The sequence below is a fragment of the Bactrocera latifrons genome, unplaced genomic scaffold (assembly GCF_001853355.1).
Source record: "Bactrocera latifrons isolate USDA-ARS-PBARC rearing strain unplaced genomic scaffold, ASM185335v1 scaffold_241, whole genome shotgun sequence".
NCBI classification, from domain to species: Eukaryota; Metazoa; Arthropoda; class Insecta; order Diptera; family Tephritidae; genus Bactrocera; species Bactrocera latifrons.
In genome coordinates, this window is record NW_017535975.1 from 75,896 (window position 1) to 91,066 (window position 15,171).

The 15,171-nt window shown below is 36.7% G+C and overlaps 1 protein-coding gene across 3 annotated transcripts in view; it reads left to right on the forward strand.

Moving 5' to 3' along the window:
- Window positions 1-15,171, forward strand: part of LOC108969146 (neuropeptide Y receptor) — a 229,298-nt gene that overhangs the window by 66,173 nt on the left and 147,954 nt on the right. For all 3 annotated transcript variants that reach the window (XM_018933695.1, XM_018933696.1, XM_018933698.1), the window contains exon 2: window positions 1,230-3,105. In XM_018933695.1, the coding sequence (XP_018789240.1) occupies window positions 2,222-3,105 (884 nt within the window). In that variant the 5' untranslated portion in view covers window positions 1,230-2,221. The remainder of the gene's footprint in view (window positions 1-1,229; window positions 3,106-15,171) is intronic.

Consider the following 15,171-nt stretch of genomic DNA (forward strand, 5'->3'; position numbering starts at 1 on the left):
TCAATGCCTAGTTCATTTCCATGTATTACTGACAATCGAGCTGTGTTTTATAAATGAAAAAAAACCAATGAATTTGTAATGTATATTCTATGAAACTTGTCGTAGTTATAGAAATATTTCGATAATTTTAAAACTGCATATGACAAGGGCCATTTCAGTGAATTTTTTATCAACTCAAAATAATATAGATAGATATGGATTATACATATATAAAAATGTTCAGAACGCCTTGACGAGTTGAAATCCGGGTGGCAAACTCATCGTCTTTCTGTTATATCAACCAAATGTGCGCAGAACTAATCTCTTCGGCACTTGCTCTGACAGTCAGAAAATTGGTGATATCCCCGCCCACTCTATAATGGAGAGTATTTATCGTCAAGCCAAAAATTGATAAAATCAGGCCTTTATGCCGCATATATCGGTCCGTGGATGAGTTATTTTCCTAAGCACGCAACCTTTTCTTACTTGTCTAATATGGAAATTTCCCACGCCCGAAGGTATTTCCACGGCTTCGCACAGCGATGAGACCCATTTCTGGGTCGATGGGTATGTAAAATGCAAAAATGCAGTATTATAGCGATCTTTACCGCGATTCTTTTACGCCATTTGGTTTCAACAACACGGCGCCACGACGGATATATAAATATAGTATGTATATAAAATATCTATAATCTAAAGTCTATGCGGACAATCTCGCTTCGATTCAGGCCTTAGCGTAAAACATCACGCATGTCGTTCGCCAGTCGTCGAAAATTGGACGTAGCCGCGGCCAACGTTTGAGAGAGATAATCTTTAAATAATAAATGCCAAATTATGTTCTTTCGATTGATACATAATAAACATTATCCATTAAATTTGAAGTTTCTGTGTTTTTTCTTTAAAAAAGTAGGGTTTCAGTATTATTGCGAGCTGTGTGGCTTAACCTGTAATAATTTCAAGACTCTCTCAATTATCGATAAAATCCATTAATCTGGCAAATGCTTTGTATTCACACCCTTACTTAATTGGAAAGCATTCGTAGATTACTAAAAGGCACGCTAACACTTTGAGATTTATTTGAATTCAATATGTTAGAAAATTGTGAATTTGTTCGAAATTTCAATATTTATGATCATGTAAAAAGCCATTGCCATGCACGATTACCCATTTTTCATACAAATTAAAACAAAAATGTATAGCGCCTCTTATTCACTCCATGTGTAAAAATAATAAATCTTTGCTAATTGCAGGTGTCGAACTCTACTGGCATGTGTGTAGGTGCCTCGACCTACTGAAACCATAAATCATAGAGAAATCCAACGTAACCTATACTGAAATACTAGGAAATTGAATTGTACTTTAGTAAGCAAAAAGCGAGCATCGAAATGAGCAGCAACTTTAGTCTGTTGTCGATGAATGGCAGAGTCAGCCAGCGGAAACTGAAATTTTGATGTGGTAACTAACCGAAATTGCCAACAGGAATTGCCACTACACGACCGAAACGAATACACAAACTTTTCTTAGCAACAAAGTGTGGCAAGTACTCCGGCACTCTTACACATACACGGCGGTTGAAAAGTTAACTAGTTGGTTATTGTTGTAACAACGTAAGTGAGTGCATATGTGCAGTTGGCATTACAAAGTTCGCAAACAAAATGAAAGAACTAACTGAACACAGCAACAAAGCGAGTGTGTGCAAATAAAATGTGAGTGGAAGTGCTGAGTGTTTGCGGCTTTTGTCACTCACAAGTGTCGCGGTTGTGTTAAATAACACGTTGCGAGCGCAGAAGGTGCAAGTTCTACGCGAAAGTGGCAAAGAAAATAGCAGCAAGAAATCTGTGTTGCAAGTTGTCTGACAGCCGCTACGCCAGTCAACTTAATGTTATGCGATCGTTGTAGGGGCCCATATGAACAAAAGTATGCGAGCAGTCGGAATTCGTTTAAATAAGGTACATAAAAACAATAGTGAGAGTGATAAGTTTTCTTCAGAGGCATGTGGCAAGCACAACATATACTAAGAAAATATATGCACGCACATATAATTAAGCTAATAAATTCTGCTTAATCGCGCACAAGTGGCAACTCCCCGAACAACCATAAATTACGAGAGCTGGGTCACTGTGGCATGAAATTTACTAACGGTAACGGCGGCAACGAGTCATAAACAAAGGTGTTTTTACACTATTACAAATATACACACATACCTACACACCCTGACATATACTTTAATTTAAAACCCAGCATGGAGTCATTCATACGCGAGTATGCGGTGCGCAGCATCCTGCCACATTTGCACAACTCCGGCGGCACACTGCAACGCTACGTGCGCTATGTCGTCGAAGACGTGGTGGCAAGTATGCCAAGCAGCAACAGCGCTGGCAGCAGCGGCAGCCACAATGACAGCCTATCCAGCGGCCTAACCAAGGACAACGCCGATAGCGCCGAGAGCGCCAATGAATATTACTTTATAACATCGGCATCTGCACAGCAATTGCTCAACGACAGTGAGAGTGTCGTGGCGGCGACAAGCGCAACATCCGCGGGGCTGGTGGCACGGTCGCCGCTCGCGTACAACGAAAGCAGCTACGCCATCGCTGATAGTGCTTCGGTGCAGGTGTTATCAACGCTTACTGCGACTATGAGAACTATTGGCGAGTTCGCGGCCAATTCGGCAACGGCTGCTGTGACCGCAACGACGCCGGCGGCTGGCGAGCTGAATATGACCGCCGAAATGTGTGATGACTCAACTGAGGATGTGTCCGCGCTGTCGACGGCCTACTTCAAGACCATCGTCTATTTGTTGTACATTCCGATATTTATATTTGCGCTGCTGGGCAACGGCACCGTGTGCTATATTGTGCAGTCGACGCCACGCATGCGCACCGTTACCAATTATTTCATAGCCAATTTGGCGGTCGGTGATATATTAATGTCGCTCTTTTGTGTGCCCTTTTCGTTTGTGTCCATTTTCATTTTGAAACATTGGCCATTCGGCACGGTGCTGTGTAATTTGGTGAACTACTCGCAGGCGGTGTCGGTGTTGGTGAGCGCGTACACGCTGGTCGCCATTAGTATTGATCGTTATTTGGCGATTATGCGGCCACTGCGACCGCGTATAACGAAAAGGTAAGCGATAATAATAAAAATATATAAATTATTGAGTACATAAGAGGTCAATTGAAAATTTTCCGATCAACCTTAGTAAATCACGTTTTTATTTGACAAAATTGTTTTTTATTTATGATTTTTCTATTCAAGGGTGATAAAATGATTATAGCACTCTCCACCTTTTCGATACCATTTTAGTAGAACTATTTGACCGTTGTTTTAAAATAGGCCTCTGTTTCGAAGATCACCATTTCATTCGACGAAAGTTTCTTCCCATCGAGCATTCTTTCGACAGGAAGTAGTATGATCTAGAGAATACGCTGGTAGCGGAAGCAAATCAAAGCCCAAAGATTGGATTTTGTGCCACAGCCTTCACTGACTTCTGACAAGGTGCTTGGTTTTGGTGAAACGGCACTTTCTTTTTCTTCGATTTCGTCCTTTTAATGGTCTAAATTCGCGCCATAAAAATCTATGTTGATGAATAAAAATTATTCCCTGCACATTCCAAGATGCAGACACCATAACCTTGCCAGCCGACTGTTGCGTTTTCCACGCTTTGGAGAATTTTGATCGTTTGCAGTGCACTCTGATGACAGTCGATTAGATTTTGGAGTGAAATGATGGAGCCTTGTTTTCTTCATTGTCACATATTAACGCAAAAGCGCGGGTTTATTACGCTTGGCCATCTCCAAACAATTGTAGCGACATAATTTTGCCGAGTTGATAGTTTTTGACTGGTTAAAAAATCAGGGTATGTTTTGGTAAGGTGGATCCGACTGTCCTGCGAAAGGATAGATCATCAACTCGTCGTTGCTTTTGTTCAGAGGTGAGCTCGAGCACCATCCACTTTCAAAAGTTTAAATTCAAATAATTCTGAAAAAGATGGTTTTGATTTTCGTTAAGGTACCTGTTCGGTTCGACTATTTTAAGACCAGAGATGGAATACCTTAAATTCGCTTCTAATGCAAAATTTTATTTGGTTAGCCTTAAGTAACTAAATCTCGATATAATCTCCATAAAATCTCGATGTAAATAACGCAAGATAAAATAATCATATGAATTTCAAATAGTTATATATATAATATATGAAAGAAATATGTGTGATTGTAAGCACACAAGTTGGTTGAAATCGGTGATGTAGTTCTTGAGATACAGGATTTTATTCTAAGGTGGATAGAGCCCAATTTTGACAGCGGCTGCCATGGAGCCTTTCCGTGGCATCTCACGAGTAATGTTTAATGCTCCTGACGAGTTTCATTATTGAGTTATCGATTGTTTACGCATCTTAACATAATCAAATTATCCAATTTCACATATTTTTGCAGCGCAGAAAAGCACTAGACGGGCTTGCTGTGAGCAAGCTTTGTTGAAAAAGCTTTAGTATTTAGTGAGGTATGTACATAGGATTAGTGGATTCACAGCCATTTTTAAAAAATTTTCCATTCACAAATGGCCAATGCCATTCTTTCTACTAAATTTCAGTTTGTATTTAAAATGGGAGTTCACATTTGGGACCTTTCGATTAAAAAAATTTTTGGAGGCACGACCGCCAATAGACAATCAAGCAATCCCCATTTTAACTAAAACTGAAATATTTATGCCCTCGCAACATATTGGCACATAGCAAAATGGCTTTGTTCACCTAATTTTTTTCGTCACACCTAGATTTATATATAAATGTCTAAGATGAGGAGAGAAGTAATGTATAAAGTTATTTAGTGCTGGTCATGAAAGAAATCAGTCTAAACTTTGTCTTAAGCCTCATATGCCTATTGAATCATTCATCTGATTTGAGTGACCTAGGTAGATTTTAATATAAATATAATATATACTTAAATATATATTTATTACATAACCTGTTTGAAATCCATTGATGAGTTCGTGGAATAACGGCTTTCAATTCTTAAGAAAGAATTATTAATAATTGTTTTTTTTTTCTACAACTGACAGGACTCCCCATGCTTTGTTCCTTGCGAATTGTTTGGGTATAAAATGTTTGGTTGCACCCGAACTATACTTTACTGGCTTAATACTCCGCAGACATCCATGGTAATATTTGCTATAGTTCAAGGCGACTGTTAGTAATTGAAATACCGATCAAACCTGTTGGTCTATATACCATTGCATCAAAAAACATCTAAAGACAATCAAGTTCTTAGAGCCGCTAAATTCTATACTTTCAAATTCAAGACTCAATTTTATGTTTTAATATTGCCCATATGCGTAAATACATATTATCATATTAATTTTATGGTGGTGTCATCTGTAAGATGACAATGTAACATATGTTGTTATATGAATGGTCATAGCGGAACCTTAAGTACTATAAGAGCCACTGTTTCTTATCGAATTCCTTTTTAAATTTTGGTTTAGTTCCTGCCACAATTCTTAAAGCTTATATGTAGCGTAATGGTCACCATTTTCTAGTGCAAATGCTCTCTAGTACTTTGAGATCTTTTGCGTGCAGATTACACTTCTTTATATTTAATTAAATGTACTAATGCACTCATGTGCGAAGCCAAGATTTTTGAAATTTTTTCACTCACTTCATATCCTTCGCAAAAAAAAAAAAACGCAACTTTTGTAATTTTAATTTACAAGTTTTTGTACCTTCGCCTGAAGCCGTCAGCCGTCAGCCGTCTGCAAAGTGACGCGTAAACCTATAATAAAATTCAAAATTAAATTATTTCTCTGTACATTGTTGTGCTTGCACATTAAGTATTTATGGCAACGAGCAGGCGGAGGGTTGTAAATAAAATAATTCCGTCAGCCGTAATACACTTGATATTGCCACAGCGAGGCCGAGTATGTCTGGTGTGTAGAAAGCGGGCTAATTGACAGCGCGCTTGCTGGAAAACAATTGCGACAGACGTTCCCTACAACTGAACATTGTTGTAATTTTACAATCGTGTGGTAATAAAAATTTCATATTGACACGTCTCCCAGCTGAATTTTGTTTGTTTTGCTCTACCGTCTGCATTTGAGCGCATAACAAAGATTTATAGAGACGCTAAAATTACAAGGGAGGAGTGTAGCTTTACAAGCGCAAATATTTGCAGTAAAGCAGTAAAGAAACAGAAAACAAACTTGCCGGCAGTTAATACACAACAAACTGCTCTAAGGTTACTCATACGCCATGTAGCTCGCTCGCTGAGCCCCTACGTGACGTACACTTCAGCAAAGCAATATGAAACATTTCAATGCGTACTTTGAAGCGATATTTATGCAATCAGCTGTAAAGCGCATATTGATCAAGTTCTTGTACTTAGCCGCACCCAGCCGCGTATACACATATATATTTGTTGGTATGTAGAAAAAAAAATTAAGTTTTGTAGCAAGCACGCAAGCAAATGCTGCCCAACCACTGCCTGCTGGTGTCGTGTATAAACTTTAACTTTTACGAGCGCATAAACCAAATATATACTTATATTGACAGCCATATGTTTATGTGCATATATGTAGATATATACTTTGCCCGGTATATCATATGTATGAGGCGTGCTTGCGGGAAAGTATTACTTGGGTGTTCGTGTTAGTAGTTTATTTCTTTGCTTCTACTGAAGGAGCTTATTTCCCTTATACTCGCTCTGTGCTTAGCGTTCTTTGAAATTATGATATAAGCATGTATCCGTATGTGCTTAGTAGTGTAATATCTTGGTTCAATGATTTTAACTAGCAATGCCAAAGAATTCATTAAATTTCTCAGTATCTACTCTAAATAGAAGCTTCACTTAAATATTAGACGGGGTTAAGCAATTTGTTGTATTCAAAATTACAGCAAAACTTCTTTTATACTGCTATTACTTTCCGAATGGATGATCAAAACTTCGAAAAGAGGTGATTACCATTTGAAGATGACGGTTTCTGGATTTTAAAGCAGAATACAGTGCGTTCAAAAAATACAGTGCGTTTTTGTTTTCCAAAGTGTACGTAACGTTTATTGGAACAAAATTATAATTACAGAAAAAAATTGTTTTGTTACAGCTGACGTTTTCTCTCTCAGCTGGTGTTATAGCCCCACATCTTTGCTGACAACTTGCATATAAATTGTCTGCATTAGGAATCGACTTCCAGGATTGTTGGAATAACCACATGAAATCTTTTGTTGACGTTAAATATTTTCTTGATATTTTGGCTTTAATTAGAACCCGAAGATTCTCTATTGGTTTAGCGTCTTTCAACTGTGATAGCCTATCTAAGGAAACAATATACATAATTTTATTGTTCCCATTGAGTAAAAGAGTATGCTTCTATATTCGGTTTCATTGTTTTATTTGTAATATATAATCATGGTTATTTTTGTCGTAAAGCATTTCAGCTGACTTCAGTTAACCCTTTTAATACACTTTTCTAATAACGTTCGGGCTTTCCCAGAAACACCTCAAAATTTCGAGTCCCTGAAAAGAAAAGCAAACATGAAGATGAAGCTTTTTAAACAAATTAACTTCTCTTACGCTGAGCAGTGGTTTCTTCCTAAAAAGAAGAACATTCCTTGCTTTTGTATGACACATGATTCTCAGATATGAGATGATGCTTCCTCTCTCTGCCTTGCTATTTTCGTTTTCAGTTTTTCCTTAATGTTGTGAACACCTCTTCTTAAATGTATAACTCGTATTTAAATATTTTGCAGTTTTTAAATAATTCTTACTAGTCCAATATACTTTACATTATACATTTTCCTTATTTCATGCCACTTTACCAATATTGAAAAAAATTTACCAACTGATAAAGATTCTAGGCTAACCATGTTTAAAAATTAGAAATCTGAACAAATTTCTATACCAATTGCAGATATTTGCGTATGACATTCAGAGAAGTTTGACTTGAACGTTTTTATATTCTGAGCAGGGTAAATTGAATTTTCCACGATGTTTCTAACACCAAGAAGAAATGTTGGAGACAATGTGTACTGTGAGCAAAAATTAATAAGACTTTTTAATTCAATTTCTCCTGAAAACCCATTCGTCGAATTATTTTTTTTTTTTTCAAGTTTGTATGACTGTCAGTTTCATCTATGCCAAATGTCACATCAAAATAATAATTGGTATTTAGTATAAGCTTGTGTTTGTGAAGTACATAAAGTGCATTCGGCGGTTTTTACGATGAGTGGAATTATTCAATAAAGAAGTTCCATTTTATTTTATGTGTCGAAAACATTCAGTGATAATTGTTTGTCGCAAGCAAGTGGTTTCCATTGGTATAAATTATATAAAAGGGACGAGAAAGCGTTGACGTCGAATCACTTCCAGGACGGTCATCAACATCAATTGATGATCAGCACGTGAATAAAATCAAGAAATTGGTGCTTGAAATTCGACGATTAATAGTCAGAGACCTTACTTGTATCAGAGCGGAAGGATCAGTTAAAACCATTTGGAAAGATCATTTGGGTCTAAGAAAAAGAAAAAAAGCACGATTGGTTATAAAATCACAAATTTTTTTCGAAAAACAGCGTTGCGTTAATGCCTGTGAAAGAATGCTTTCCGATTAATGGGATGTCATGAAACGTATTATTACTGGCGATGAGACTTGGATCAATGCTTATGACTCGGAAACACACGACCGTAGACAAACATAGTGGCAAAGCCGAAAAAAACCTCGTGAAAGCAAAAATAGCCGGATATTGACTTTAACAACTGTTTCGTGGATTACATTTAGGGGGATGACACAGACTGACACAGAAAAATAAATTAATAATTTTAAAATTTGTAACAAAGTCTTACGTGACGAGATGAGCCGATTAAGCCTTGTACGTCTGTCTGTATATGCACGAACTAGTCGACCAGTATCTAAGATATCGATCAGAAATAGTATACCCTTTCTTTTCTCTCCAAAAAGCTGCTCATTTACAGAATCGCCGATATTGGGCAACTATAGCAAAAAGTTGTCAAATGAACTATTATTTTCCAAGGAAAAAATAGTTCTGATTGGCATACTATAGCATGTTGCGGACACACAAACTGCGAGATTGGAATCGTTATTTTAATAAATTTTTTAATAAATTTTTTAAATTTACATTTGTGAAGGGTATTATGAGTTCGGTGCAACAAAGTTAGTGTTTTTTTTTAAGGTTCAGCCTTCGGGTATATATCCGAAGGCGAAGTGCTTTATACCCAACTGGAAAAGCGAAATATGTCCCGCGCCTGGTAAAAGTTAATCCGGTGGCGTTTGAGAGGAATTTACTTCATCTTTCCAATCATATCATTGCCATTATTGAATGTTTTATACCACTCTTATACGCTAAGAAAAACAGTGAAAATTGTAGTATGGTACGAAGCCATGTGTCTCAGCCGTATTTTGATTTTGTGTTTCAACAAAAATTAAAAAACAGACCTCAATTGCAATACGTGTCTTCGCAAATACATTTTCCTTCATGGTTTTTGTACTGTTTGCTCCTTTTCAAAGCTTTTGTGGCTAGTAGAACAAATTTCGTTTAATTCCTATTTTTTGTCAGCCATTTCTGTATTTTATGATATTTTAATTTATTCGCAAATTGTCAAAATTAAAGAATGCCATATTCATACGTGTCAATATGCTAGTACATTCACTTTAGTACGCAAACCATTTGTCTGTCTCTGGTCTGGCTTCCAAAAACAATATTTTTATTGTTTCCGTGGCAAAAATTTATTGAAATGAAAGCCACACATTTTTCATTTTAATTTAAATTTTTTTTTAATTATATCTCTATGTACATATACATACTACATACATATACTAGGCATGTCATATATACTTAGTATATACTGGCGACCACAGAGCATTTAGTTACTTCCTACATCTCCGCTTCAGAATAAATTCATAAAGCTTATCATGAAGATGCATCGTTATGTAAACACAGTTGCAGAAAAACTTCCTTTTATGTATTATTTAAACGCAAAAAATATTTACTCGACGGAGAGTCTTCGCTGACTGAGAGCCTATGAGTGCGCGTCAAATGCAAGTATAATTTTCGCTGGTTCATTTCAAGATAAAACTGAATGAATTTCTGTTATGGCGAATATTGTTTTGTTCTATTCTTAGTGAAAAATGCGGAAAACTGAAGCAATTCGGAACTTAATTGTTGAAGATAGGAAGAAGAACGTATCAAAAATATCTGAAAAATATTCCATTTCGATCGGAGGGTCAAGAAGTATTTTAAAAAACATGAAGAATGCAAGAATCAATACGTTGGAAGTCCAAAGTGCTAGGTTTTGTACACGCTGAGCGTCATATACGAAGAAAAGTTGCTGAAACCCCAGAAATTTCATCGATGAAGTTGATCAAAAGTTTTGGTTTGGATGTTTTTATTAGTACAATGCAACAGAAACTACGAACATTTCTTTTAAAAACTATGTCACATTGCGAATAGGAGCTTGCCAAACAATATCTGAATATGCCAAGCACATTTTGAGATAAAATAAGTTGGTCCGGTTAATCCGAACTAGAGCTAAGGAGTTCAAAAACCGTAAGACAGTGTGGTGTAAACCTTCTGATAAAAAAAAAACACAGTGCAAACAATCATCAGTGAAGCATGGTTCTTCCATGGTTTGGGGTTGTTCCGCAAAATTTATTGTCAGTAGTTTAGTTGAAATCGACAAACAAATTATCAGTGCTACATACTCGTATGATGACATTCTTAGCGAAAGTTTGACAACAACTGCGGAAAAAATAATTTGGGGTCGTTTATTTCCAACAACATAATGACCCCAAACACACATCTGGCCGGGCTACTCGATTTTTTGAAGAAAGCTTAATCGAAAAACTGAACTGACCAGTTTAGTCACCGGATTTAGGACAAATTGAGTATTTGTGGTAAATTTTGGACTTCGAAATTTCAAAAAGCCGCCATACAAACCAGCAATAACTTTTCTTAGATATGAAAATTTGAATGAAAACTTCCAAGAAAATTTGGTTCGAAGCATGCCAAAACGTCTTCGTGCAGTAATTCAGAACAAGTTTTAGTGAAATTACTTTTAAACAAAACGTTTTGTATTTTTTCTAGTTTATACTTTCATTTGACCACCTTTGTATAAGAATCCTTATTTTTTTCTTTCAACTCCTGTAAATATAAAATTACTGTATGAATGAATTATTTAATTTAATGGATCGTGTCAGTGTGGCCTTCTGAAAAATCACTGATTTCGCGATTTTTCTTTAATTTTGGAATTAACTAATCGGTTCAACAACAACGATGACGATTACAAAATTTGAGAGCATATATATCGGGTGATTTTTTAAGAGCTTGATAACTTTTTTAAAAAAAAAAACGCATAAAATTTGCAAAATCTCATCGGTTCTTTATTTGAAACGTTAGATTGGTTCATGACATTTACTTTTTGAAGATAATTTCATTTAAATGTTGACCGCGGCTGCGTCTTAGGTGGTCCATTCGGAAAGTCCAATTTTGGGCAACTTTTTCGAGCATTTCGGCCGGAATAGCCCGAATTTCTTCGGAAATGTTGTCTTCCAAAGCTGGAATAGTTGCTGGCTTATTTCTGTAGCTGTCTCTTATACACATCTAGATGTGTATAAGAGACAGACACCAAACAGTGCATTTTTCGGGATGCATGGGCAGTTCTTGAACGGCTTCTGGTTGCTCTTCACCCCAAATGCGGCAATTTTGCTTATTTACGTAGCCATTATGTAGACCATAAATCGGACGTAAAGCGCGAAACACATTTCGAACCGAACACTGATTTTGGTAATAAAATTCAATGATTTGCAAGCGTTGCTCGTTAGTAAGTCTATTCATGATGAAATGTCAAAGCATACTGAGCATCTTTCTCTTTGACACCATGTCTGATATCCCACGTGATCTGTCAAATACTAATGCATGAAAATCCTAACCTCAAAAAAATCACCCGATATTACAGTGTGAAATTTCTCATTTCATTTTGTGCCTAGTGTATATGTACATTTATATGGTCTACTAATAGAAATGACGTAATTTTGTAAGTTCGTGGCGACCATTTTTTTTGCGATTTTTTTATTCTTGAACACTTATTTTTTATAGACCATCTCTTTCAAATGTTGTCCGCTCCTACGTATCAGATGGTCCATCCGTTCAGTCTTACTTTCGAAGAAATATGGACCGATGATTCCACCGGCTGACAAACCACACCAGGCCGATGTTTTTTCTGGATGAAATCACATCTCTTGAATCACTTCAGGTTGAATTGATGTTTTTTGGACTCCTTATGATCTGAAAAAATCTTCAATCCCCTATTACCGACAGGATTGGTTGAATGTATAGGAGCTCATTGTATTGAAATTCACCGAAAATACATTTCAGCAACTAGCGGAAAGTGCTCGTCGAGGTCGTCCAAAAACCTTGATTTTACGGAGTCTTCAGGGAGAACAGCCCATCTGAACGAAATAGATCTATCCGTTGTTTTTACTTTGCGCATTGAAACTCAAAAAAAAAAAAATTTTTAGCAGCAAATACAAAAAAAGAATAACCCAGCTATTATTTCTGTAGACGAATTTCATGCTGAAATCGAGTTGCAAATTTCTTTAGACAATACTGCATCGAGCATAGTGGAGCTTTAAAGAAGATGAGTGACGGGTCTAATAACCCACTGATGGAGGTAGAGGATCGTCCAACGATGGTAATGTGGCTTGAAAATTTCTTTCAAATTCCAAATTGGTTGCCGAAATTACAAGACTAAATGAAAAGATGATCGGTCGTTGTGCTACTGTACTTCAAATGAATATGCCCCGATATTGCTAGGAAGTTGATCCGAGAGTATCCACAGTACAATTTGCTAGCAACAGTCCACAAGGTTTTAATTCATGGAACTAACGTGATAGAAAATGCGGCGGTGTCAATTGGAGAGGCTGAAAGACCCTGAAAAAATAGGCATAATCTGAATATAGAGACCAAAATATTAGATTAGATTAGAATTTTTATTTTTTTATTAATCCTTATTGCGTAAAGAATACTATGTGCATGTTAAATAATAAACGTATGTATTTTTGATAAGACCTCAACAGAATACAATTTGCATTTGCGATGAATTGCAATACATGTGCAGTAAATTTTTAGAAATTCGCATTAATATTATTTTTATGAAGAAATTAGTAGTGGGGAATTCACTATAAATGTGGGAAACGCATTAAATCTAGTTAAGGATGAAATTAAGACAAGATGTGTCAGTAAATAGAAAAAGTATTTGCTCACTAAATAACGCCATTAATTGGGTATCAGCTTACAAAGCTGTCGCAAATGTGCAGAAAGTTCAATGAAGCACGTAAAGCAGTGCAAATAATGTGAGAAATAGAAAAGTAATTCGTTCGCAAATTCGGTGTTACTTTATTGGCATTTGCCTTCCCGCAGATATGCCATTTATTTATGCACTTAAACATTTTCGTAAATTTCGGTGGAAGTCGCCTTCATACATCAGCCAAGTGGCAGAAACTCACACGCGACGCACTGAAGTGTGTAACAGATCCAAGTACTTCCTGTGGTGGCGCCACCGCAGAGTGGCAGCTTTGCCAACGTCAATGTGCCTATCAGAAGGCACAAAAAACAATACAAACACGAAAAGAGCAACAAATATGCCATACTTGCATATGTGTTAGTGCTGCTAGTTGTACACACACACACACACGCAGGTCTATTTGCCTTTGCGGCGCTTGAGGCGTAACACAAATTTACTTAGCAACTTAATATTTTGTTTTACGGCTGAATGCAGTTTAATGGTACTTTAGCATACCATGGCATGTCATAGCATAGTAGAGTCTTTCATGCAACACATGCGCATAAGTGTGGTTGCACACATGTGCCTGGCAGCGCGTATGCCAAGCCTACAGCTGGTAGACCAAGCGACAAATAGGCAAACATTTGCGCTGACAAGCTGACAATCAAGCAGCGCTTTAAGCAGTTAGCCACGCACTCAGGCATGTCACAGCGACACAGTGAGTCATGTGCTCGACCAACCATCGCGACCGTTTAGTTACCATTCAAGTCATCAGCCGGTCATGTTAAGTCATCAATATGAATATTTAAGAAAACAGTCTAAATTAAATATTTGCCAATTATCTTTGGCTTGGTGTGGGGGCCCTACAACCAAGCTAAGCAAGCGTATTTGGGCGTAATATATTTAATACAAATATGCGGTTACATATGTGCCTAAATATTAAATATTTGTGAGCCAGCAGTTAGCCGCGCCTTTATTAGCAATGCAAATAATCAATTAATTAGTGGCTGTCTTATTAATACTTCGCGCTAATGAGTAAATAAAGACATATTTGTTATGGCAATAATCGTGGTAGCTGTGATCTGTAAACAACATTTGAGCCTTTGCACCACGTGTTGTTATTTGTTGTGGATATTCCTACTGTTAATTAATCAGTAACTAATAAAGAAGAGAAAGAAGAATACAAATCGATTTGCCACTTTTTCATGTTCTATTTCCATAATAACTCAACCTTCATCCCATCACATTTCCATTCCTCAAAATGGACGCCACATAAATTGATTCCGCTAAGGAAATAGTAGTGGCTAGATTCGGAAAAAACACACCAAATGTTAAGGAAATTCAAATGTTTTTTTTTTATTTAATGTGAAGTGCAATCGATAAAATTAAGTTCTGAATATAAAATCATTCAAATGACCTCCACGATTTATTTCTAGGAACGCATTCGGTGAACTCAATTTTAGAGTATTGTTTTGACTTCTAAAGCTTGAATATCATGATAAGCTAAAAGTGGTCGAAACGAAACTTAGAAATCATATCAGTCCTATTGGAAAACACGACAGGAATGGAACTTTTCCGAGATCCCCATTTTGCGCATATGACACCTGTTCGAACCTTTTCAGCCCGTATACACGAAGTCCATGAATTTTTGCTCTTTCCGAAACTCTTCCATATTTGCATGTGGAGCCACACGAAGGGCTCCGCTACTACCTTAGTTGCCATCACTTCCTTAGTGGTGGGGTAAGGTTTTCATGGTACAAAAAGAATGACGTTTTTGCGAATTTATTTCTTAAATATGGATTGAGTAATTTTATTAGGACCTTTTGTACATTATTGACCACACTTTTGCTAATATAGGGTAATTTTGTCACTTTTTTAGTTCATAAATTTTAGACGCGTTTTTCTC